The following is a 24996-nucleotide window of genomic DNA, read 5'->3' on the forward strand; positions in this document are numbered from 1 at the left end:
CGTGTTTTAAAATTTAATTTAACTATTAATAAAATATTAATATTATAGTCGCATTATTTGCAACCTATTAAACGATACAATTAACGCAACAATTTTTATATCTCATAAAGAGATCCACAGTCTTTGCTGTACAAAAATCATCCCCTAAAACGACAACCGCCGCAATTCAATCTCCCAGAACACAGAGCCCCATAAACAGTTATAAATAATTAAGGAGAGACGTTAGAGGGTATCTAAAAGTATCCGTAACTCTAGCGAAGGCTTAAATCGATCTTTGCATTTGAACACTGCCGATAATCCCGCAAACGGGGTTTCCGCGCTGAATGTTAAATCAACCGGACGCGAAACCGCGCGCGCGCGCGCACGCCCGTTGCTGAAGCATGCACATTTCTGCCCCGGCAGAAGAAGATTGAATTAACTCCTGGGTTACATCGACGACGCGTGTCGCCCCGTAAAAACGTGTGCGCCGAAGGGGGTTAAAGGGAGGGTGGGATCGATCAATCGGCAGCGATTCAATTACAAATGCGGTCGTGCGATAATGATTCCATCACATTCATACATACTCACTTTGGCAGTGGCCGTTGTAGGCGACCGCTAGCTCGTGGCTGCCCTTCTTGCACGCCCGTTTCTTCAGCCTGCACAGATTTTTGTAACTCTTCCCGTCGGTTCCGCAGACCGGGCCGCCGCCGCGCGGCGCCTTGCACTCGGGGCTGCAGACGCAACGGGGCCTACCCTTTCGCACCACGCACTTTTTCCCCGCCTCGCACCTCACTTCCGCGCAGCTCTCTGAAAAACACAATGTCGGCCTGGTTAGAGAAGCGACTGATGCATCGATGCTTTAACTGTGGCGTTGGTTGGCTATCGGTGATAGGGTTCTAACCCTTTCTGATCGAGTAGACGACTTTAAGGCGTCGCCAAAAATTATGATGTTACGTTTCAAAATCATTATTAACGCATTTACTAATATTTAGAAAATTGTCAAAAGTTGTTAACTGTTCCATGAATCGTTAAATTCAATTTCATAATGGTTAGAGACTGGTTAGAGAAGCGACTGATGTATTGACGCTTTGACTGTAGCGTTGGTTGGCCATTGGTGATAGGGTGCTAACCCTTTCTGGTCGAGTAGACCACTTTAAGGCGCCGCCAAAAATTATGTTACGTTTCAAAATAATTATTAACGAATTTACTTATATTTAGAAAATTGTCAAGAGTTGTTAACTGTTCCATGAATCGTTAAATTCAATTGCATAATGGTTAGAGACTGGTTAGAGAAGCGACTGATGTATTGACGGTTTGACTGTGGCGTTGGTTGGCCATTGGTGACAGGGTGCTAACCCTTTGCGACCGAGTAGAGACTTTAAGTTTGGGTGACACTAATTTCTGACCAATTTTTAAAAATTTATTTTTATCGCAATATATTCGAGCAAAATGAATTCGACTATGATTTTTCGAATGCGAAAGAGGTCTAATGGCATCCCCTATGATAAATGTGAACTTTTTAGTTTTATTTTAATTAATTAAATTGCTTTAATTTACGTGGGGATTTTAGTGTCTAATTGTCGGCGACGAACGTGTTAAGGCGTCGCAAGAAATTATGATGTTACGTTTCAAAATAATTATTAATGAATTGATTTATATTTAGAAAATTGTTAAGAGCTGTTAACTGTTGCACGAGTCCCAAAATTCAATTCCATAATGTATAGAATAATAAATACATAATCTTGCAACATTGGATTCTTTTTACGATTGATTGACTTGTAAGTCTTACAGCGCCAGAACTTATTGACGCACAGGTTGCAATAATTTTTAATTTTTAAAAAAATTTTTTTTTATTTTTTTATTTTTTTTTCGTTCAATGACCTTGTGTAATAGGTCGTTGAACTCGTTTCAAGATCCTCTATCATGATACGGAAGCAAAAACAGACCGATCCATTTAAAAAAACGAAGGTGACCTTCAAATGTCCGAAGTGCTTCCACCTGCAAAAAAACTATTATCGCCACCGGATGTCCCCCTTCGTACTGTGCAATTTTGTTTCAGCAAATATTTCTGTGAAACTTATAGTTTCAAAGATATTTGAGGTGGCAATAGTTTCGGCCCCACCCTGTATATGTACTGATAATCAGCGTATATAAAGAATCAATATACACAGAGAATCGACACATAAAGGATCAGCGTACGCAGAGAATCAGCGCACATAAAGAATCAACGTACACAGAGAATCAACCTGCATAGAAAACGGCGCAAATAAAGTCTCAACATACATAAAGTTTCACATACATAAAGCCTCAATATACATAAAGCGCCAGCGACCTTATAAATAAATCGCGAAAGGAAGCGCGTCCGAGGATCAGTTTTATGTTTCCCTCCGACATCGAGGCGAAGGATTTCTCGACTGCATGATACAATGTGGCGATAAAGAGAGACACGACACGCGGAAAATAGGCGTAGGTCTTTCCAAGTAATAGCTAAGAACGCTCGCGGGTTCCGGGAATCTGACGATTCTTCTACTAAATAGTTCGTTATGCGAAACTGTTAGTGGATCGACGGGAATACGAATAAACGTGGCGCGCTAATTGGTAAAACGGTCGCGCGGCTCGATAAAACAGAGAATCTATCTGATTTATGGTTGCCAGCCGTTCCATGCGTAATGCGCCGTGATATCGAACACAACGATAGAATTCTGGAAACGTGATATTATCGTCGCCGTGCGACGAACGCACCACGGATGCGACGTTTTACAAGGAGAAAGAGCGCTATGGAATCCATTAACCCGTTCGCTGAGACTTCAGCCGTGTATTTGGGTGAGAAATATGATTCTATGGGTGCCGTAAATATGGCGACGCTATTCTTGTTCTAGTTAAATAGGCATTTATTTCTTTGATTTATTTTGCTTATGGAAATCCGATTTTTGGCCTGAGTTTTTAGTACCTAACATAACCTGAAAAATATGCGAAAGAAATATATTCGATATTCTCACACTGTACTATATAATATATATATTAATTTATATTTATTGTATAGAATATTAAATTTCTATAGAATATAAGATTTCCATACAATATAAAATATTAATTTATACACTATATAATATTTATATATATAATATTTGATAAGAAAGTCGATCCATTTGAGCCAAGCGAAAGTAATATGTTAAAAATTCGCACACTGCATTATATATATTAATACATTAATTCATGTTTAATATGTAGAATATTCAATTTCTATAGAATATAAGATTTGAATAGAATATAGAATGTATATAAAATATTAATTTATGTAATATATAATATTTATATATATATATATAAGATTTAGTAAAATCTTGACCAATTTGAGGTGAGCGAAAGAAGTACAATATTAAAAATTCGCAAGCTATATTACATCTATTACCTGTTAATTAATATTTAATATATAGAATATTGAATATCTATAGTATATAAAATGTATCTAAAATATTAACTTACACAATATTCAATATTTATATAAATATAAAATTTGAAAAGAAAGTCGAGCGAAGAACTCGTCACCCAGTCCGACAGTTGTCAATTATGTAACGTCAATTAATCAACGTCAATTATTATCTATCAAGCGCCTGGTATGGTTGGCGTTTTTCTATCATGTTAGAACGTACCTCTGCAGGGACGGCACTCCACTCCACCGCCGAGAACTTTCCAAAAAAAAAGACTTCCGCTGTCGAGGTCCTCCTCGGAATAGGCGGTCGCTGCCGCTGCGTTCGACGCGCAACAATTGTCCTTTGTCACCCCTTGCGACAGCAGCTCCTTGCAACGACCATTGCTGATGGAAGACCAGCACAAGCCGCCTGCAACACGTACGATACATTCCTGTGATTCGCTGAACATTCTCATTCAATTCGTTTGCAATTTAATACGATCCTGTCGCGTGAATCGCTGCTGCAACAAATTATCTCGACAGCTTCGACCGTCGTTCATTCATCTATTATTTATTAGACTGGCTGGCGTTGAGGTGAAATAATATTTTTGTGTGTCAGGTTATGTCGAGTGCAAGATGCTTTGAATAATTTCAATGACTTATTTTATCGAATAATTTTCATTTATAGTTTAACTTTTGTAGTTTTAGTTTGTATAATTTCAAGTTTTGTGATTTGAATGTGTTATGGATAGTTTTGGCAATGGAAAAATCGTCAGCGTCGATTGCAAGACGTTGAAAATGTTTTGTTATGTTAAGTAATGTTAATAAGGTACAATCGATGTATTAATAATGTTGTTTGTTAACTACGAGGTGGAGGATCGCAGAAAAGATTGCTACACACGTGGATTATGTATATATATTTACCAGAGAAATGATAGAACACGCCTTTACTGCCCGACGATCGCACAGAGAAGAACGAGAGTCGCGGTAGACTCGCTCGGGAGACGATCGCTCTTTGCCGATCGTCGTTTGTCTCATGAAGCCTCGTATCGCAACGAAGGCAACGGGTACCCTTAAGGTACGATCCCGTTTCCAACAAATAATATTAGTTTTACGTTTTCAGTATTTATTTTTGTCGTAAATGCATCGAATTCGCAGTCGAGTTGCATCAAAGTCTGCAGAATTAAATTATCTCGACAGCTTCGACTGTCGTTTATTCATTTATTATTCATTAAACTATTGGCCTCCAAGCGAAATAATATTTTTGTATATCAAGTGCAAGATGTCTAATTATATTCGCAGTAATTTTAGTGAGTGATAGACCTTATAATTTTTATAATATTAATGAATTATAAACATTTCTGCAAAGTCGTTCGTGTCGATTACAACATGTCATGAATTAATTATAATTAAATTATAACTATCAATATAAAATCCTAAAAAAAATATATAAATATAGCTATATATACGTACATTTTTCAATTTTTTAGAATTCCCGCGTCCCCGCTTGTTCTCTTTCTCCGAACTTCATCTTTTCACCACTCGGCATCGCTGCCACCGTCTCTATCTCTCGCCTAACCTCCAAATCCCTCCCACCTATCTTCCTTTCTATCTCTTTTTTCCCTTACTCCTGCCCTTTTCCCTCTTTCACCTAACTCCACTTGCCCTTTCCCTACTCCTTCAGCTACCTCTCTCTCCACCATAACACTCCCTATCTTCAAAATCTCCGCTCCCTAACCACACCTTTCACTAACACTTCAACTGTATTCGCTACCGGAAACGGAAGTCCCTATATATACGTACATATTTTACATAATAATAATAAAATATTGCAACTGTATAATACAATTATAGCATCTGTAAATCAAATTTCATCTTCTCCATCGCAAAAATTCATTAAAAAAACAATACCAATAGCAAACTAAACCCGTAAAACGCCACGAAATGAACAATCGACGCCTAAGCAACGAAACCGTCACGATGACAAATTTTTCATCCGTTCATAGCGCGCGCGCGTAATCGCGGCGATAACTATGCTCGGTGTGTAACGCGATACCGCGTGTACGCGCCTCTTTTTAATGAATGGCGCGGCTCACGGCCGATTAGTATTCGCGTAACGTGGCATTAATGAGACGTGTCGCCGGTGGAAAATTCTTCTAAGGACTTTTAATTAACGCCATCTACGGGAGGCGCAAACGCGCCAGTTTAAAAAAAAAAAAAGTGGAACAAGGCCCGGCGCGCGAAATCGACGAGGGACATTCGTTAGAAAGCTTGACGAACGTGTCATAACATTGCAAAAGGAACGTTGCCTCGACGATAACGTTTACACGTGTACACGTTTACATGGATCCGGTGCGACAGACGCCGGAATGCGATAAAACATGACGGATTCCCTATGGTTTCCTGAGAAAACGGGGCGCGATCCCTGTCGAACCGCGAGTTCACCGTTTTCCTATGCTTCTCTTGGCCTTATTCAGTGGCATGAGGCCGGAACAGTTCACACTGTATTAGGTTGTCCCATAAGTTTCTTCCGCGCCACGCTATGAGTGACTATAACTGGCTGTTTTTATATAAACACGCAGGCTTATCTCTTAGCCGTTTATGGCATCGCTTTCAGTCGTCCCAGACCTCTTTCAAAGTACGTTTCGTTGGTGACAAAGTCTCTTTTCAAATTTTTTCGGCACCGTTCAATATGGAGAGCCGAAAGAAGTATTTGCGACATGTTATGCTTCATTGCTTTAAAAAAGGCAATAGTGCAAAGGACACTGCAGACGAGATTTACACCGTTTACGGGAGTGGTGCTACGACTATTAGGACCTTCCGCGATTGGTTTAAAAAATTTAGAGCTGGCAATTTCGAGGTGAAAGATGAGGACCGCAGCGGCCACCCAGCAACGACGGATACGGACATTATCAAGACTGTGCTCGCTGAAAATCCGTGATATAGTGTGCGCGAGATAGTGGATGCCACTAATATTGCCAAGACAACGGTACATAATCATTTAATCAAGATGGGATATGCGACTCGATGTGAAGTTTGGGTTCCACACCTATTGGCGGAGACTGGCCTTATGAACCGCGTCTCTGCGTGCGATTTGCTTCTCAGCGACATGAAAGGGATCCTTTCTTAAAGAGGCTTGTCAGTGGAAACGAGACTTGGATTTTATACCAAATCGTGCATCGAAAACGCACTTGGTCCAAGGAAAATAGACCTTGAACTGTTGCGAAGCCTGGACTTCATCCGAAGAAGGTTCTTTTGTGCATTTGGGCGCATTTATCCACCGAATGTTTGAAACGTCTTAATTAGAAAACAGTTTTCATTTGTAACCCAGAATATTTCTAGGATACGTCTCGAATGTCCTACGAACGTCTTAAAGACGTCCGAAAGGCGTTTTGATTTGTAACACAGGGCGCTTCTACGACGTTTAAAGAACGTCTTAAAGACGTCTAGATTTGTAACACAGGATATTTCTAGGACGTCTTGAGAACGTCTTAAAGACGTCTCATAGGCGTTTTGATTTGTAAGACAAGACGTTTCTAAAATATCTTAAAAAGACGTCTCGATTAGTAACAAAAGTCGTGTTTAGAACGTTTTCACGATGTCTAAAAAACGTTTGTAAGGTGTCTAATAGACGGTTTGATTTTTAACACAGAATATTTCTATGATAATTCTAAGACGTTTTAAGAACGTCTTAAAGTCGTTTTTATTTGTAACACAGACGTCTCTAGGACATCTAAGGAACATTTCAAAGAAAATTTGAATAGTAACGCAAGACGTTTGTAGGACGTCTTAAAGACGTTTCGATTAGTAACACGAGACGTTTCTAGCATGTTTTAAAGACGTCTAAAAGACGTTTATACGAAGTTTAATATGCGTATTCATTTGTAACGCAGAACATTTTTAGTGCACTTGCATCAAGTGCATCATCGGTAGATCATTCACGTTATAGAAAATTGATTCCATAGCGTCGGTAGATCGTCCAGGGCACAGCCATATGACGTGTTCCGGTCTAAAAATACAAGTCCGGGGTGTACTCGTCGGAATATTTTTCCAGCGCGCGTGTGCATCATTGATAGATAAACGCCGCGGTGGCCGGCAAAAGTTCTCGAGTCGCGAGAAATGGGGAGGCGAAGTATAGTACTTTCTCTCTCTCTCTCTCTCTCTCTCTCTTTCTCTGCGCTATGCATTCATAAAGCAGACGTGGTCCCGCGTGAACTCCGTGTGCAAGTACTCCGGCTTGTGTGATCAGCACACAGAGACGGGGTCCCTCTCCTCGTCCAATTCCTGGCTACAAGTTAGGAATAGTCGACATTGTTTGCCGAACTCTCCATCGGCTAGGGTAAAATTCCTCGAAGACGACCGGTCAGAAGATAAGCCAACATCCACACGCCGCCACGGACCGCCTCTACCAACGAACGTACTAATTACTACCACTTTCGATTTGTGTGGTATTTAAGTGGTAAGAGCACGCGTTGCATAGGAAATCGCCGTTGGTTGTTCCGCTTGTGGAATTATTACTAATATTAATATTAATATTATTATTATATTAGTTATTTAATACTATTAAATTATTATTAATATTATATTAGTTATTTATTACTATTAAATTATTATTATATTAGTTATTTGTTATTGTTGTTGTTATTGTTATTTTTGTTTATTGATTAAAGGGCACGTGAACTTGGTGCAAGTACAATGTCAAGGTTTAATGTGGAGAGACTTTACACGACAGAGTTTAGATCAAAATGATTAATTATTGATTATTTAATGATGATTTTCAGTTGTTAGGTGTTATAAACAAATTTTTGGTGATTATGGGATAATTTTTGGCTAGATTTGCAATTGTTGGATGCAGTTTTTGGTGGTTAAAATTCGTCTGTGATTGGTGTAATATGTAGATAGCTTCTAATTGATAGAATATACATTGATTTGTAATTATTTTAATGTATAATTTATGATTATTAGGATTTATCGTTTATAATTATTGTAATCTGTAATTGATCTGTAACTATTATAACCTATATCTGACCTGAAACTATTATAACCTATATTTGATCAGTAATTATTAAAATCTATAATTGATCTGTAATAATTACAATCTATAATTGATCTATAGCTATTATAATCTATATTTGGTCAGTAATTATTATAATCTATAATTGATCTGCAATAATAACAATCTATAATTGATCTATAATAACTATAATTGATCTATAGTTATTATAATCTATAATTGATCTATAGTTATTATAATCTATAATTGATCTATAGTTATTATAATCTATAATTGATCTATAGCTATATATATAATCTATATCTATAGCTATATTTGTCTATAATAATTACAATCCATAATTGATCTATAGCTATTATAATCTATGATTGGTCCACAATTTATCAATAAATCATTATAATAATGATATACTAGCAATATGGTAATAATAATTCCTTATATTAGAGAAAGAATAATATAATAACAATATAATAATAATAACAATTTCTTCTATTAAGAATATAGTAGTATTAATAGGGACCCAATAATAATAATTCCTCACATTAAGAAAATAATAATTTAATAGAGACACGATAATGATAAATTCCTCACCTTAAAAAAAAATAATATAATCTACTACGCGAGTCGTGCGTCATCAACAAAGCCGGTGCCGTGCTTGAAACACATTTATAAAGCGATTATGCCCCGGCGACAGATTGCAACAATAAAACGTCGTTGAACGGTTATAAAGGAATGCCCCGTTGGCTGGATTAGTTAATAACGCGCGACGGTCGCGGTCGCGAGTAAACGTTAAATAAAAACAATTCCGAGTCGATTCATTGTTGTGACAAGTGGTTGCCGCTCGTCGCCTGCCCCCCCCCCCCCCCTCCCCGTTCCTGGATAAACAAACGGCCATTTGTTATCTTCGACCGTTCTTCTATTAATGCCCAGGGTCGAAGCTAGGAAAGAATCGGAACAGTTTACTCGATCCCGTTATTTGCGCGCGCCTCCGTGGCGCGCATCATCACTAAATAATTATACACACAGCTGCTGCTGCTGCTGCTGGCGCGCTCGCGCGCGGAATACGCGAAAAATATTTGCAGCGCGCGCGGTCTTGTTGACGATTGCTCAATCTGTTCGCAAATATTCCTCGCGGCGAGAATCGCGTATGCACGGTGTTGGTGAAACGTGATTTTTTTAATGTGACGGCTTTTCGATTCTGTAGATTTTGTATTTTTTTATATAATAATAATTATAGGCGGTGGTAAGGTAATATATGTGAAGAATTTTTAATTATCCTGTTGTGAATTATTTTGATTTTTTTAATTAAATGGCCGAAGAGTAGAATGATAGTTTAAATATTTGTTGTTGTTTAGTTTATAATAATTTTATGAATAATAATAATGGGTGGTCAGAAGGTAATATATGTGAAGAATTTTTAATTGTCCTGTTGTGAATTATTTTGATTTTTTGAATTAAAGGCGGAAGAGTAGTATAGAGTAGTATATTTAGTTTTATTTAGTTTATTATAATTTTATAAATAATAATAATATTTTTAAATAATAATAATAAAATAATAATAATAAAATTTTTTTTATATAACATATAGAATATATTCTCTAAATAAAATTTTATTTCTGCAATATATAGAATATATTCTCTAAATAAAATTTTATTTCTGCAATATATCGAATATATTCTTCGAAATAAAATATTATTATTCGCATAATATCTCGAATAAATTCCCCAAATAAAATATATGCACCAAAATCGCATAAAATAAATCCTCCAAATAAAATATTATTCCTCAAACACCACAAATAAAATGGTCTCCCTTACTCGACTAAAATATACCCAACTCCGCACAACTATAAACAAAAACTATTCTACTAAAAAATAATCGATTTCTCAATTGTTATAAAAATTTAAATACCGTCTGTCGCCGTTCCCTAAAAACAAAAGAAAAATCATCGGAGAAATCGCGTCGCGGTTTTTCGTGGCGACGCGTAAAAAAAAAAAGGCGCAGGGGACACGTCGGCGGAGAACCAGGATCGAGACGTCCCTGAGAGACAATGGAACACCTCGGGCATCGATTAATCACATCGCGATAATGCAATCGGAAACCGGCGAGCTCTCCGTCCGCCTGCAAGCCTGGTCGGCGTCTGGCAACAGACTGCACGTAACCCACGTCCTTACGTCCTTTTTGCTTGGCATCGTGGTCTTCCCTCTCATTGTCTCCTTTTCCCCGTACACGTCCCCCCTTAGCGGCCACCTTTTCCCCTTTTTCTCCGGTCCACCCTTTCCCCCGCGCTTCGACCAACCCCTAAGTTTCCTTTTCCGATTTCTTTGCGAATTTCACAGCCTCGATTATCATTTTGTTAACATTAGGGTGACATCTTTATGTAAAACGTTGTGAATAGTATGTTTAAGAAAGTAATTGGATATTAATGTAATTATAGTATGGTATAGTGAATTATATGCTATATGTTGAGCACCGACAATCGGTCACTAAAATTTCATAGTTAAGCATAGCTAATATTGTTAAAGCAATTTAGCTAATTAAAGATAATATTTAATTTATAAATTTAATTTATTACGGCTAAAAGTTAATATTTAATTTATTAAAGCTAACAGTTAAGATTTAATTTATTAATTTAATTTACTAAACCTAAAAGTTAATATTTATCGTAAGGGGTGGTTTAATTTATTAGTTTAATTTATTAAAGCTAAAAGTTAATATTTGTCACAGGGGGTGGTTTAATTTATTAATTTAATCTATGAAAGCTAAAAGTTAATATTTAATTTATTGAAACTAAAAGCTAATATTTAATTTATTAATTCAACTTATTAAAGCTAAAAGCTAATATTTGTGATAGGGGCTGGCATTATAACCCTTTCGCATCCGAAACATTCTAGTCAAATTCGTATATTCAACTATATGTTCAATCCATGTATATTCAAGTATAGAAGAATATTCTCTTCTTCCGTTCTCCATCGCGAAATGGACGAGAAATGGCCGCAGACCGCGTTCACCGAGTTCTCGGTACCGTCGATCGCGACCGGAGGATCGTTTAGCACGTGTCAGATGGACCACCTCTCGTCCTGTGTGTCTCGTCCTTCGCGGAAAGGACGTTGCACGTCTCGTCGCGACGCGCCGCGTCGTGGAATCGATTCCTCCGTCTGCCGATCGAGACAACCGTTAACCCGAGACTAGGATGCCACACACACACACACACACACTGTTCTCCGGACGCTCTCCGAGGCTCCAAAGGTTTTTGAACCCGGCCACCGGACCCTTTCCGAACCTTCTCACACGTTCACCCACGGCTCGGCGATCAGAGTAGCTCGATAAAATCGAAGCAATTTTGTTTAGAACCCCAGTTGGACAATTAGAGAATATCTTGGATGGTGTTTAAATGTCTGCAAGTATTGTGTAACATATATACACACATTCCGGAAAAAGTACATAGTTAAGTTGTAATAGTATAAATAATAGTATAAGTTGTTGATCAGAGTATACATACACTTAATATACAATTATAGTGTAAATTGTAAGTTTGGGTACAATGCTTGATACAGTAAATATTCCATGATTGTCTCTTCGGCTCAGAAATAAAAATGGACATTTTGGGAAGCGGAGATATGATATTTTACCAAGTAGTCATATCTTCTACTTCATAATTGTCCATTTTGTTTAGAGAATAAATTATTGTTTTTAATGAGATTAAAGTAGGTACAGTGCATGTTACAGTAAATTCTTCATTATTGTCTTCCAGCTCGGAAACAAAAATGGACAGTTTGGGAAGAGTAGACACGATTATTACATAAAAATTATAGCCATGTCTTCTCTTCCCATATTATCAATACAGGTACAGTGCATGCTACATTAAATTTTCTATAATTGTCTTTTAATTCAGAAACAAAAATGAAGAGTTTAGGAAGGGCAGACACGACTGTTATAAAGAAGACAAGACTGCTCTTATTAATAATCATGTCTCCTCTTCCCAAATTGTCGATATGAGTATAATGCATGCTACAGTAAATTCTCCATAAATTGTCTTTCAATTCAGAAGCAAAGTGAACAGTTTGAGAAAAGTATATACGACTATTATACAAAAAGATACAACTTCTTTTAGAATAATCGTGTCACCTCTTCCCATATTGTCCATATGAGTATAATGCATGCTACAGTAAAGTCTCCATAAATTGTCTTTCAATTCAGAACCAAAGTCGACAGTTTGAGAAAAGTATATAAGACTATTATACAATAAGATACAACTTCTATTAGAATAATCATGTCACCTCTTCCCAAATTGTCGATATAGGTACAGTGTATGCTACCCTAAATTCTCCATAATTGTCTTTCAGCTCAAAAATAAAAAGGAACACTGAAAAGAGGACACCAACAAAAATAAACAATTTGAGAAAAATACCCAAAACTATTTTACACCTAATACTATAAATATTATAATTATTATACTTAAATACATGACTATACAAATACTTTGTCCTCTCTATTTTCCGTTTAGTTCGATACAGGGTAGCCAACGAAGATGATTCAAAGCGATAGCGTAAACGCAAAGTAATCGCACGGTTCGCGTAGCGTTGCGTAATGGAGATTAGGTCTTTTTTTACAATACAAGAACGGGTAATATGACTACTTTTGCTTGGGGATTACGAAGGTAGGTTTCAGATTTACGTCGCTCGTGATTACGGATAAGCATTACTGGCGTCGAGTAAACACGGCAAACAGAAGCGATTCGATACTAATCTTTCCGGCGAGCGACTTTCGCCGATATTTTTCCACCGCGGCCCGGGAAATTCGAGATTCCCGCCCCTAAAAACACAATCGGAGTTAAATTACAATGTTCAATTGTATGAAACTACCGTAGTGGATTGAATTCTGACCGCTTTCGTTTACTCCCGTTACAAAATTAATCGACGTGACAATTTATTCGTCGAATTAGTCATCGAATTATTTTATTCAATTTCGCTGGTCATGATTTTTGAAAATATTGAAAAATATTCAATTTAGCAATATTGCGTATGGAATAATAAAAAATTTTTAATAAAGCGGTAGGAACGCTCAGGATTTTTTTAAACGTGACAGAAGATTTACTTTTGCAAAATTATATGTATTTTATATTATTTATAATAACATTTAAAAATAACAACATAAATAGAATATAGAATATATCGAATATAGAATGTAGAGTATAGAATAAATAGATTATAGAGTATATAGAGTATAGAATATTGAAAATATAGAATATATATTAAGTATAGAATGTATAGATCGTAGAGTATACAGTATAGAATATATAGAATGTAAAATATATATATATATTCTATGTTCTAGATTATATTATATTCTAGCTTGTGTAAAATGTTATCTCAGATTTATGATCTTGATTACTTCATAAAGAGTATATAATGTTATTGTTACTCAGGCGTTTTTCTTTGCAGAAAATTACGTTCGGAGATGCGGCAACGAAATTAGCGTCGAACGAGTTGAAAGTTAATTAAAAATAGGGGACGGTAGTAACAACCGTGTCTGTTGGAGAGTTTGGATGAAAGCTCTGTGACAATTCTTAGAAGAGGCCACCCTCATTTTCTGGCTCGCCTTTGCCACTGACCTCCCTCAACGTCGCGCGAAATGCGACTTTCGCGCGGACGAAAATCAGCCACCGACTATTTTCGTTTCGATCAAAGAACCGACCGAGATGCCTTCGATCGACTCCGCTTTCTTCGCTGAATCTTTACGGTTGTTCTACTAAATGACGATAAACTTGATAAACGTAGCGCGAGACTACATTTTTCATTTATTTTTAGTTTGTTTTTATTGTGAAATTATTCTGCTAGTTGCAACTGTCTTATGTGAGCCTGTTTTAGTTTAGGGTAAAGCTTTTTAATTAATTCTGTATTTTGTATTGTATATTTTATATTGTATCTATGTTGTATATTTTATATTCTATCTATATTACCATATATATTCTATATAGAATATACTCTATACATCCTATATTCTATATATTCTATATTTTATATACTCTATACTCTATACACTCTATATTCTGCATATCCTATACTCTATATATTTTATATTTTATATATTCTATATATTCTATATTCCATCTATATTGTATTTATATTCTATATTACATATTATTTATATGATATATATTGCAATAATTATAAACTTTTATATAATTACATTGAAATCAGAAAAAAAGTCTCCTACTCCACTCTTCCTTGAAACGCCTAAATCAATTAGTTATATCTACATCGATTGTACAAATAAGTAATATTATTTATAATATACATCAAAAAGTATAAATTTATTAAGCAAGAAATCTAATTAATAATAAACTGTAGTAACAGTATTCGAATATAACGCTATATTATTTTCAATGAACTGAAATAATTGAAGGAAAAATTATGGATTTTATTTAATTCCACTTTTTAGTAATTGTAAATGTTTATTTTTGTCAAAGTATATAATAAATAGGAAGCAGTTGCACAGATTCGAACGCGGATCGCATTTTTCCGCAGCATTATCGGTAGATTTAAAGGATAGGATTTTTCGCGACAGAAATTATCGATGGTTCTTGTTACATATTGAATCCCACTGCTTCTGTGTATCCACCTTACATAATAATCGATACGATCGTAACCACACGAACCACATAATCCCTGATCCATCGACTACTACCTTGCTACCATGCGCTTAGAAAAAGGTTTAACATCTTCGCACATCAATGATGAATTCGTTTCGCGTACAAGAAATCGCTGTTATCGAACAAAATTTTAGTCGTACCAATGTCAATAAAGCATGATCTATAAAAGCGTAACAATTATTTATCATTTATTAAGAGATTTGCAAAATTTAAAATATTTCAAGTCTTCGTCTTAATTATTAATTAATTAGGGAGATAGGTAGAATTTTTGTTGAAGTTTTATTTCTGTTTTAAAATTAATTCGTTGTGATTATTATACTTGCAAATTTAAAATATTTCAGGACTTCTTCTTTATTATTAGTTAATTGAGTCATGTCTCGAATTTTTGTTGGAGTTTTATTTCTGTTTTAAAATTAATTTATTGTGATTATTATTCGGTATTGTTTGAAAGTAATTGCATGAAAATAATAAAGTAATTTTGCATGAGTGTTCAGTAGGAAAATTGATATTTATTGTTAATTATATGTGATCATATTGGGTGGTAGATGACTGAAATGTTCGCCTAATGACTGACCATGATCCTAAACCCCTTAAAAATATCTATAAATGACTTAGGTATTGTAGAGATTTGTTGCTGTATATTTCATGTTTTCTGGAATCTTTTCAATATAACAATCTCTTCGCTTTTATAGAATAATTTATGTAATTACAAGGTTGCATAATAATTGTAAATAGTTATATAGTATCGTTAATGATTGAAGTCTTCGCCTAATGTCTGGCCATGATCCTAAACCCCTTAAAAGAATTATTTTAAATTCAATTAATTCTTCATTTCGTATTCAAATAAATTATACGAATAAAGATTGAAAATGCAATTCGAATATTAATACAAATAATAGTTCATCCCTCCTATAATTTTTTAAACATTAAAAAAAAATTAAAAAACCCTACGTTCTATAATTTTATTAAAATTGATTATTTACGAATTCAATCATTTTTCCACTTTCCCTATAGTCATCATAAAAATAAATTGGTAAATTGTAAATAAAAGAGAAGAGCTACTAAATTGAACGACAAACTATAAATAAAATAAATATCAATGAACTAATTTGGTAAAATTGACACTCAATGGGATAATAACATGATAAAAAAATAATATAATAAAGTAATAAGAAAACAGTAAGATAAAGTAATAAGAAAATAATGGAATAGAATAATAAAGACGTAATAAAAATAATTAAATAATAAAATATGATAATAAATGATAATAAAATAATATAGTAATAAAAACGTAATAAAAATAATGATATAAAATAGTAAAAAAGGATAATAAGAACGTACTAAAAATAATTAAATAAAATAGGAAAATAAGATAACAAAAACGTAATAGGAACAATGAAATAAAATAGTAAAATAGAATAATAAAAACGTAATTAAAATAATGGAACAAAATAGTAAAATAGAATAATAAAAACGTAATTAAAATAGTGAAATAAAATAGTAAAATAGAATAATAAAATTGTAATGAAAATAGTGAAATAAAATAGTAAAAAAATAATAAAATAATGACAAAATGGGGATACTAATGGCGACAATAAGAGCGCTAATAAAATAAGGATGAATCAGAGAGAGAACAAAGAGAGAGAGAGAGAGAGTTCCGTCGTTCTATCAATGGCCAGAAGAAGCGGCGGAGCGGATCCGAAAAGCTGGCAACCCGGTCCGGGAATAGCGTTCATTTCACGCGGCCCGGTTCCTCGATAAGATTGCCCCGGTCGCGATTATAATTAGTAATCCGTCGGACGTCACGGATTACGAGGTAGACGGTGCGGCGGAATCGCGGCGGCGGCTTGTTACGGAGCGAAAAGGAAAGTCTGGCAAACACGGAGCATTAATTCTCAGCCACGGCGTGTCTAGACCGCGACACAGCCACCGTTTGGCCCAGTTACGCCCTTCTTCCTCTCCTTCTCTCTCTCTCTCTCTCTCTCTCTCTCTTTACCGGCGTCGGTGCGGCCCCCCTCGTTCCCTCCGCCGCCGCGTCCCTTCGTGTAAATGCAGCCGCGGCCGCCCCACTCTCTCTCTCTCTCTCTCTCTCTCTCTCTCTCTCTCTCTCTCTGCCCCCCCTGTTCGGTGGGCCGCCGCGGTTCTGTTCGCCACCTCGCGCGGCTCCCACAGAGCCAGCACAAGCCCGCCGAGGCCGCTCGACCGCCGACGGAGGCGTCGCGACGCTCATACCGAGGGGCATTTACCCCGAAAATATGGCTAAACAATATTTGTCTGATCGAATTCGGACGATTTATGGTTGACTTTTTCTATGCGGAACGATCAGGCATTATGTATGCGTAATCGCGATGTTGAATGAGTCGTGGAAGATGTTTTGTAATGTTTGCGAATGAAAATGTTATTGTAAAATGTTTTTACAGGACATGTAAAAATATGTTAATGGGGGGCATGTGTATGGAATAGAGAAGGGTTGAATTAATTGGCAATTTGTGGATACGGAGTTGGCAAAGATGCGTGGAAGATTGATAGAAATTTTGGAAAGACTGTACAATGCTTTTCTTAGAGTCCATTGATTTATTTATTTTATAGTATTTTTTTCAATTATATGACCGAAGAATTTTTGAATTATTCGAATAAAGAATGATTGAATTATTCGAATCAAGAATCTTTAAATTATTCGAATGATGAATCTTTGAATTCTTCAAATCAAGAATTTTCGAATTATTCGACTAAAGAATCTTCCAATTATTCGAATCAAGAGTCATCGAATTATTCGAATCAAGAATTTTCGAATGATTTAAAGAGTCATTCAGCTAAAGAATCGTTCTCATAAAGAATCATACGATTAATGAATCATTCAAATAATGAATCGTTCGAATAAAGAATCATTCGTATAATGAAGCATTCGAATAATGAATCATCTGAATAATAATTCGTTCGAATAATGGATTATAGTACTCTATAATCTATATAAACATATAGATAATAGTACTCTATAAGCCATATAAGTATATAAATAATAGTACTCTATAATCCATATCACCGGAGAACTACCAAATTGTTTATAACGGGGGTAGTTCACTGAAATGAGATTTTTCGCGGGATTTTTCGGGGTAAATGCCCCACCGTGCGACGACGGTTCCGACGTCTCCTCTTCTCGCCGCTGGTTTTGTTATTTGCGAGCTTGGCCCAGATGAACGAAACTTTGAGCCAAGTTCTTCTTTCTACGCTCGAGTCCCTTCCGCTTCTGCGCAAGGGCTTACGTCACACCTATCCCCCCCTCTCCACCGGTGTACGAGACCGTCGGACCTAGAAAGAGTATTTTTCGCGTCTGCCCGTCTTTCGACCCGGGTCACCTTTGCCCCCCGTCTCCTTTTCCCCTAGCACGGCTCGTTGCACACGCACACACCGACTATACCATTTCACCGTTTCACGAAATCGTAGAAATTGAGGTTAGGGTTCGCGAGACTAAGAGATCAAAGAGTTTCGAGTAACGATGGGTTGGTTGACAATAGGGGTTGTTGAATGTCTTTGATTCTGTTAATATTATTTATTTGTTCATTTGTTAACGAGGGTGATGTTTTTAGTATGTTAATTTAATTATATATATATAGGTGACGTAATGTTTAATTTTTCGACAGTATTGTCTAGCAAAATTGAGCACGTGTGGTTATTTAAAGGAGAATTGAATTTTCGATGAGCCAATTGGGAATTTTTGTTTAACTTTATTTTAAATGTAATTATAGTTCGATAGCATCGTTGAATATTTTTTAGTTTATAATAATAATGTTTAGCTTTTTTAAAAGTATAGATATTTAATGTTTAATTCAGTTTTAGAGTGATAGTGAATATGAGTTGAAAAGATTATTAATATTGCTATCATTGCATCATTCTAAATTTTAATAATGTAAAATATTTAAGAATATCAAAATAACCCACGTTTCCTATAACTTTTCAGTTAAATAATACTAATATTTATTTCTTATAAGTATATAGATATTTAATATCCAATTTAGTTTGCAAATTAATGAAAAGATTATAAATATTCTCTCAGTTAAAACGTTGCAAATATTAATAGAAAAAGACATATATTTTCTACAATTTATTATAACATTAAATCGTATACCTATAGCGAAATCTATAAATATTATTACGCGACAAAATTATATAGTATTATAGCCGATTGAAGTTCTTCGTGTCTGACGACAATCTTCCTTAACCCCTTACGATCACACCTAACAAGAAACGTAACATTTCAGAACGTTTTACACAAAATTCACAAAACATAAAAATTGCACATTTTGTACATTTGTTAACACGTCTCCTAGAAATATATACAACATTCTTATTGAGCAAAATAAATTGATAATAATTGTTTAGAAGTGTGTCAAGAAAATTGTTCCCTATAGTTAGACAATCTTGACGTATTTTCAATTAACAAAAATGTCATACTGAAAAATATTCTTGAAGTTAAAAAGATTGTTTAAACAATCATATATGACATCATTTGAAAAATCCTCAAGTTAATTATCGTCTAGATATTAAATTAAAAAAACGTCTAAGAAACTAATAATAATTAATTTGAAGCAATTATTTTCTTTTATTTTACTGATACATTTAAATTCCATTAATTGTGATTAAAAACATTATGAAAACCGAGTGCATCGCGATCGCACTACCCGGAATACTATTTTATTACGGCGTGAAACAGACAGCTTTAAGTCGCTTAAAGGAGATGGCACTGAGCGAATTCAAGGTCCTTAAAGAGCATAAAAAAGAAGATGCAACACCAGACTAAAAAAAAACCATAAAAATCTTCGTGTTGCAACAAAAAAATCCTCAAAATTAATGTCCTTATATGTCAGAAAAAGTCGATGCAAATTCTGTGGTCAAAGTAAATAAAAAGAATTAACAAGTACAATTTAAAATCATTTCTACAGAATATTGAATGTTATTTATGGAATCAAATGTATTTAAATAAGTTCTTAGAAATCGAATAATTGTAAATTTAATTTAAAAAGGAGTATTATTAAATAGATTGTTAATATGTCATTGAGAGAGCCTTGATTATCCATGGGGAATTATTAAAAGAGAAAATTATTAAAATATTAATAATAATTTATATAAGGAAATAGAATACTTATCATTATTATTATTTATATAAGGAGATAATACTTATTATTACTATTATTTATATAGATAATATTTATTACTATTATTTACATAAGAGGATAATATATTCCTGTATTATTATCTAATTATTATTATAAAATCGAATCAGAAAATATCGATGCAAACACCATGGTCAAAATAAATAAAATAAAATAACCAATAGAGCTAAAAATCGCTCCCATAAAATTTCTAAATTAACTCATAAAATGAACCTAATTTTCAAAAATCCTTAAAAATCGTACAACCATAAATCAAATAAAAAATAAACATATTATTAAATAAATTGTTCTCATAGACCAAGAGAGTCTTTCCTAGCTGGCCTATAGCAAATTATGAAATACTTTGATCTCCATCAAAGAGCAGCCACAAATTTGAACAATAATAATAATTTATATAAAGATATACCAATCCTCTATTATTATAAAATCGTATCTCACTACCACAAATATCCACCATGGTCCAACAGAATACCATTTCCCGAAGCGATCCGAGATATTGATGAAACATTTGACATTGTTTGCGGCGCCGAGCACTTTGTATTCGCCTGAACGATGAGAATAAGGAGGATGAGGAGGAAGAAGATTTTCGCGAAGCGGAGGATGCGGTCGGTTGAGCAGCGCGCCGTTGTCAGCCAGTTTTATCGTAAACAGGAGGATAATGCGATCCGCTCGGAAAAATCGTGGAAGAGTTATGGGTCTAGACTCGGGTGTTCTCTAGGCTCTCTTCTATCCTCTCTAGGCTGGGCAGAGAGAGGCACGTCGGTATGCGAGATACAAGCTGCCGATTAAACCAAGCCTATCCCCGTACTCCTTGTGTATTTACGCTCCGTCCGCTGGGCGCTGGGCTTTCGTGGATGCACGCGCGCGCGCGGCTGTCTTAGGGCCCGAAGGGTTACATTGAATTTCTCACGGGACTTTTTCATAAATCTCCGACCGGCGCTGTTCCCCTAGCAGGGAATCTGAAAAATCCCTATTTCTCATCGCAGCTGCCTGGCTTCCTACGTATTCCCTCCCCCCTCTCTCCCTCTCTCTTTCTTCCTATCTTTTTCTCTTAAAATCTTAATCTTAAATCTGAAATCTTTAGAATTAAAATTCTATTCCACTCTATTCACCTCTATTAAAATTCTATTTCGCTCTATTCACCTCTATTAAAATTCTATTCCATTCTATCCAACTCTATTAAAACTCTATTCCACTCTATCCAACTCTATTCAATTTTATTCCACTCTATACAACCCTATTAAAACTTTATTCCACTTTATCCAATTCTATTCAACTTTATTCACCTCTATTAAAATTCTATTTCATTCTATCCAACTCTATTAAAACTCTATTCTACTCTATCCAACTCTATTCAATTCTATTCCACTCTATACAACCCTATTAAAACTCTATTCCACTTTATCCAATTCTATTCCACTCTATTCACCTCTATTAAAATTCTATTCCATTCTATCCAACTCTATTCAATTCTGTTCCACTCTATCCAACTCTATTAAAACTCTATTCCACTTTATCCAATCCTATTCAATTCTATTCAACTCTATTCCACTCCATTAAAATTCTATTCCACTCTATCCAACTCCATTCAACTTTATTCCACTCTATTATATTCTCTCCTACTCTATTACACGTTATTTTTCTCTGATCTGTATTATTCCACTCTATTTCACTCTACTCTGCTCAAATATAATCTTTCACACTATATTCCACTCTCTTATAGCCCTATTCTCTGTCTCTCTCTCTTTCTTCCTATCTTTATCTAGCTCCTTGTAACTCTTTCTCTTTCTACTCCTAACCGCTGAAATTACTGCAAATATAGCTTGCGAAGTTAGCCTCTCGCAGGCATTGTACCACGTTTTCTGAGTCATCCACTGCGTTCGAATATCTTATGGCACGTTTCCATGTGCTTTAGACTGTCAGAATTTCCTTGTCTTTCTCTCCCTTCTCTTTCTATTTTTCTATTTATATGATTCTATTTATTTAGCTTTTTATTAATCTACTTATATATCTCTATTTATTTAACTTTTCATTTATCTACTTATTTATATATATTTCTATTTATTTAATTTTTTAATTAGCTTCTTATATATCCTTCTCTATTTATATTTCTCTATTTATTTAGCTTTTTATTTATCTACTAATATTTATATATTTCTATTTATTTAGCTCTTTAATTATTTACTTATATATCTCTCTATTCATTAATTTATTTCCTAATTTATCATATTTATATCATTCTTTATATTTACAATTATTTATAAAATCATCTTGAATCAATGAAGATACAGAAGAAGCAACCTTGAATATCTCTAAACGATTACAGTTACCTTTTTCCTTTCTTTTTATCAAATATATATAAATATATGTAAAAATAAAAACTCTAAATTACTAATATATTACAAACGGAAACTAAAACAAGTTCATCGATTTTTTGAACAATTATTTTTGTTTTCAATACGCTGAAACGACGGTGCGCGGCGACGAACAGCGAATTTTCCGTTTCGCGTAGCGCAGGTGAATGGAACGTCCGTGGCGGCGTGCGTATGTATCCGTCAACAGGAACCCGTGTCTCATTGTTCCCTGATTCCCTCCGTTCCCGTTCACACGTTTAGGGTCCTCTCCTCATTGTGCAGAGATAACACCGGAAGAAAGTTATCTCGGTTCCGATCGCTCGCGCTGATCATTATAAGCTCTCTCTTCAGGAAGCAGCGCGGCTTTCCTAAACGCAGCGCGCGGCAACCTAATCCCCCCCCCCCCCCACATAGGGAGGGGGTATGTATATGTACACACATGTAGTGTACCGAATGGTTTTTCGCGGGATGCACGAACGAGAGAGAAGGTATTCGGCCCAAAGGAACATCTTGATAACCGGCCGGAATGCGTTTCCTCTAGAGGCGGTGTCTCTGTCCCAGCTGCTCGAAACGCCTGGCTTTCTATTCTCTCGTAAACGCGATCGTTGCACGCCGGGCCCCATTTTGCATAGAAAGAGTTGACGGCGTTTTAATGGGGTTCTACCGATATCTACGCTTGCCGAACAGATATTCTTTCGACCGCGTCTTCGTTTCACTTTGACGGCGGAGAAATCTGTAGACGAAAATCGTTAATTTTAGGATAATGTGGAGGATAGTTGCTACTTTATTGAACATTAGGGTGCAACATAAGTCTTCTTTTCGTGCTACGGTATGTATGATTTAGAGAGTATGAGCGATGAAAATCTGTGATATAGTGTGTACTAGAGCTTATGAAACGCGATATTGCTCTCTATTTTACTATATTCCACTCTATCGTATATTATTCTACTCTCTTATAGTATATTTTATATTATATTCTGCTCTATTCCACTCCATTCCACTCTATTAAAACTCTATTCCACGCTATCCAACTCTATTAAAACTCTGTTCCACTCCATTCAACTCTATTTCATTCTATTCACCTCTATTAAAATTCTATTCCACACTATCCAACTCTATTTAACTTTATTCCACTATATTCCACTCTATTACATTCTCTCTTACTCTATTATACTTTATTTTTCTCTGTTCTGTATTATTCCACTCTATTTCACTCTATGCTGCTCAAATATACTCTTTTACACTCTATTCCACTCTCTTATAGCCCTATTCTACATTATATTCTATTCTATTCCATGCAATTTCACTCTATTCCTCTATGTTCCACTCTATTATACTCTCTTCAACTCTGTTTTGCTTTAATCTATTCTGTCCTATATTATTCCACTCTATTGTACTCTACACTATATTGTACTGTACTCGGCTCTATTCCTCCATGTTCCTCTCTATTATACTCTTTTCCACTCTTTTACACTCTAATCTACTCTGTTCTACATTATTTCACTCTACTCCACTATGTTCTGTTCTATCCCACTCTATTCGACTTTATTCTGTTCTATTCCTCTCTCTGACACTCTGTTCAACCTTATTCTAACATATTCCACTCTATTCTGCTCTATTCTACTGCGTTACGAGTTTTTTTCTTTCTGTTATACTCTAATGTACATTATATTCTACTCTATTATACTCTATACCACGCTGTGCGTCTCTATTCGACGCTATTCATTTCTATTCCACATCATTCTGTTTCATTCTGTTATACTCCACTCTATTACACTCAATTCTATCCTAGTCTACTTTATTCTACTCTGTCCCATTCCATTCAAATTAATTCTATATCATTTTACTCTATTTCACAGTATTTAATACTGCGCTCTAAATGCTCTACGTGCGATTTGCTTCTTCAGCGACGCGAACAAAATCCTTTTTTAAGCCCTTGCACTATAATAACGAGTCAGACTCGTCATAAAGATTCCACGGAAGACCTATTAAATTAATAAATTATGAATTTCTTATAAATCGAAATCAAATTGAATTTTTCTATCATGAAAGTCTAGAAATGGATGTGAATAAAGACAATACAAGAAATAAAAATTGTCTGGTCCTATTAAGGTAAGTATTAAGAACAAATAAGTGCTAATGAACGCAACATAAAAGGAGTTGTACTGCAAAGGGTTAAAGAGCCAAGTCACTGGAGACACGAGACTAGGATTTTATACGAAAAAGTGCATCGAAACTGCGCTCGGTCCAAGAAAAATCGACCTTCGACTGTCGCGAAGCCAGCACCTCGTCCGAAGAAAGTTCTTTCGTGCATTCGATGGGACTGGAAAGATGTAGCCTATACTACTGAGCTCTTTCCACAAGGTGAAACGATCGATTCTGCAAAATAATACGATCGACTCGATAAATT

At 35.2% G+C, this 24996-nt stretch overlaps 1 protein-coding gene across 1 annotated transcript in view; it reads right to left on the bottom strand.

Moving 5' to 3' along the window:
• Positions 1-553: 553 nt before the first annotated feature.
• The window catches only part of LOC144470408 (follistatin-like), a 39272-nt gene continuing 14829 nt past the window's right edge, over positions 554-24996 (bottom strand). The window contains exons 2-3 of the mRNA XM_078181493.1: positions 3633-3821; positions 554-786 (exon numbers count right to left, since the gene is read on the bottom strand). Coding sequence (XP_078037619.1) covers positions 554-786; positions 3633-3821 — 422 coding nt within the window. The remainder of the gene's footprint in view (positions 787-3632; positions 3822-24996) is intronic.

Source organism: Augochlora pura, chromosome 1 (genome assembly GCF_028453695.1).
Source record: "Augochlora pura isolate Apur16 chromosome 1, APUR_v2.2.1, whole genome shotgun sequence".
NCBI lineage: Eukaryota > Metazoa > Arthropoda > Insecta > Hymenoptera > Halictidae > Augochlora > Augochlora pura.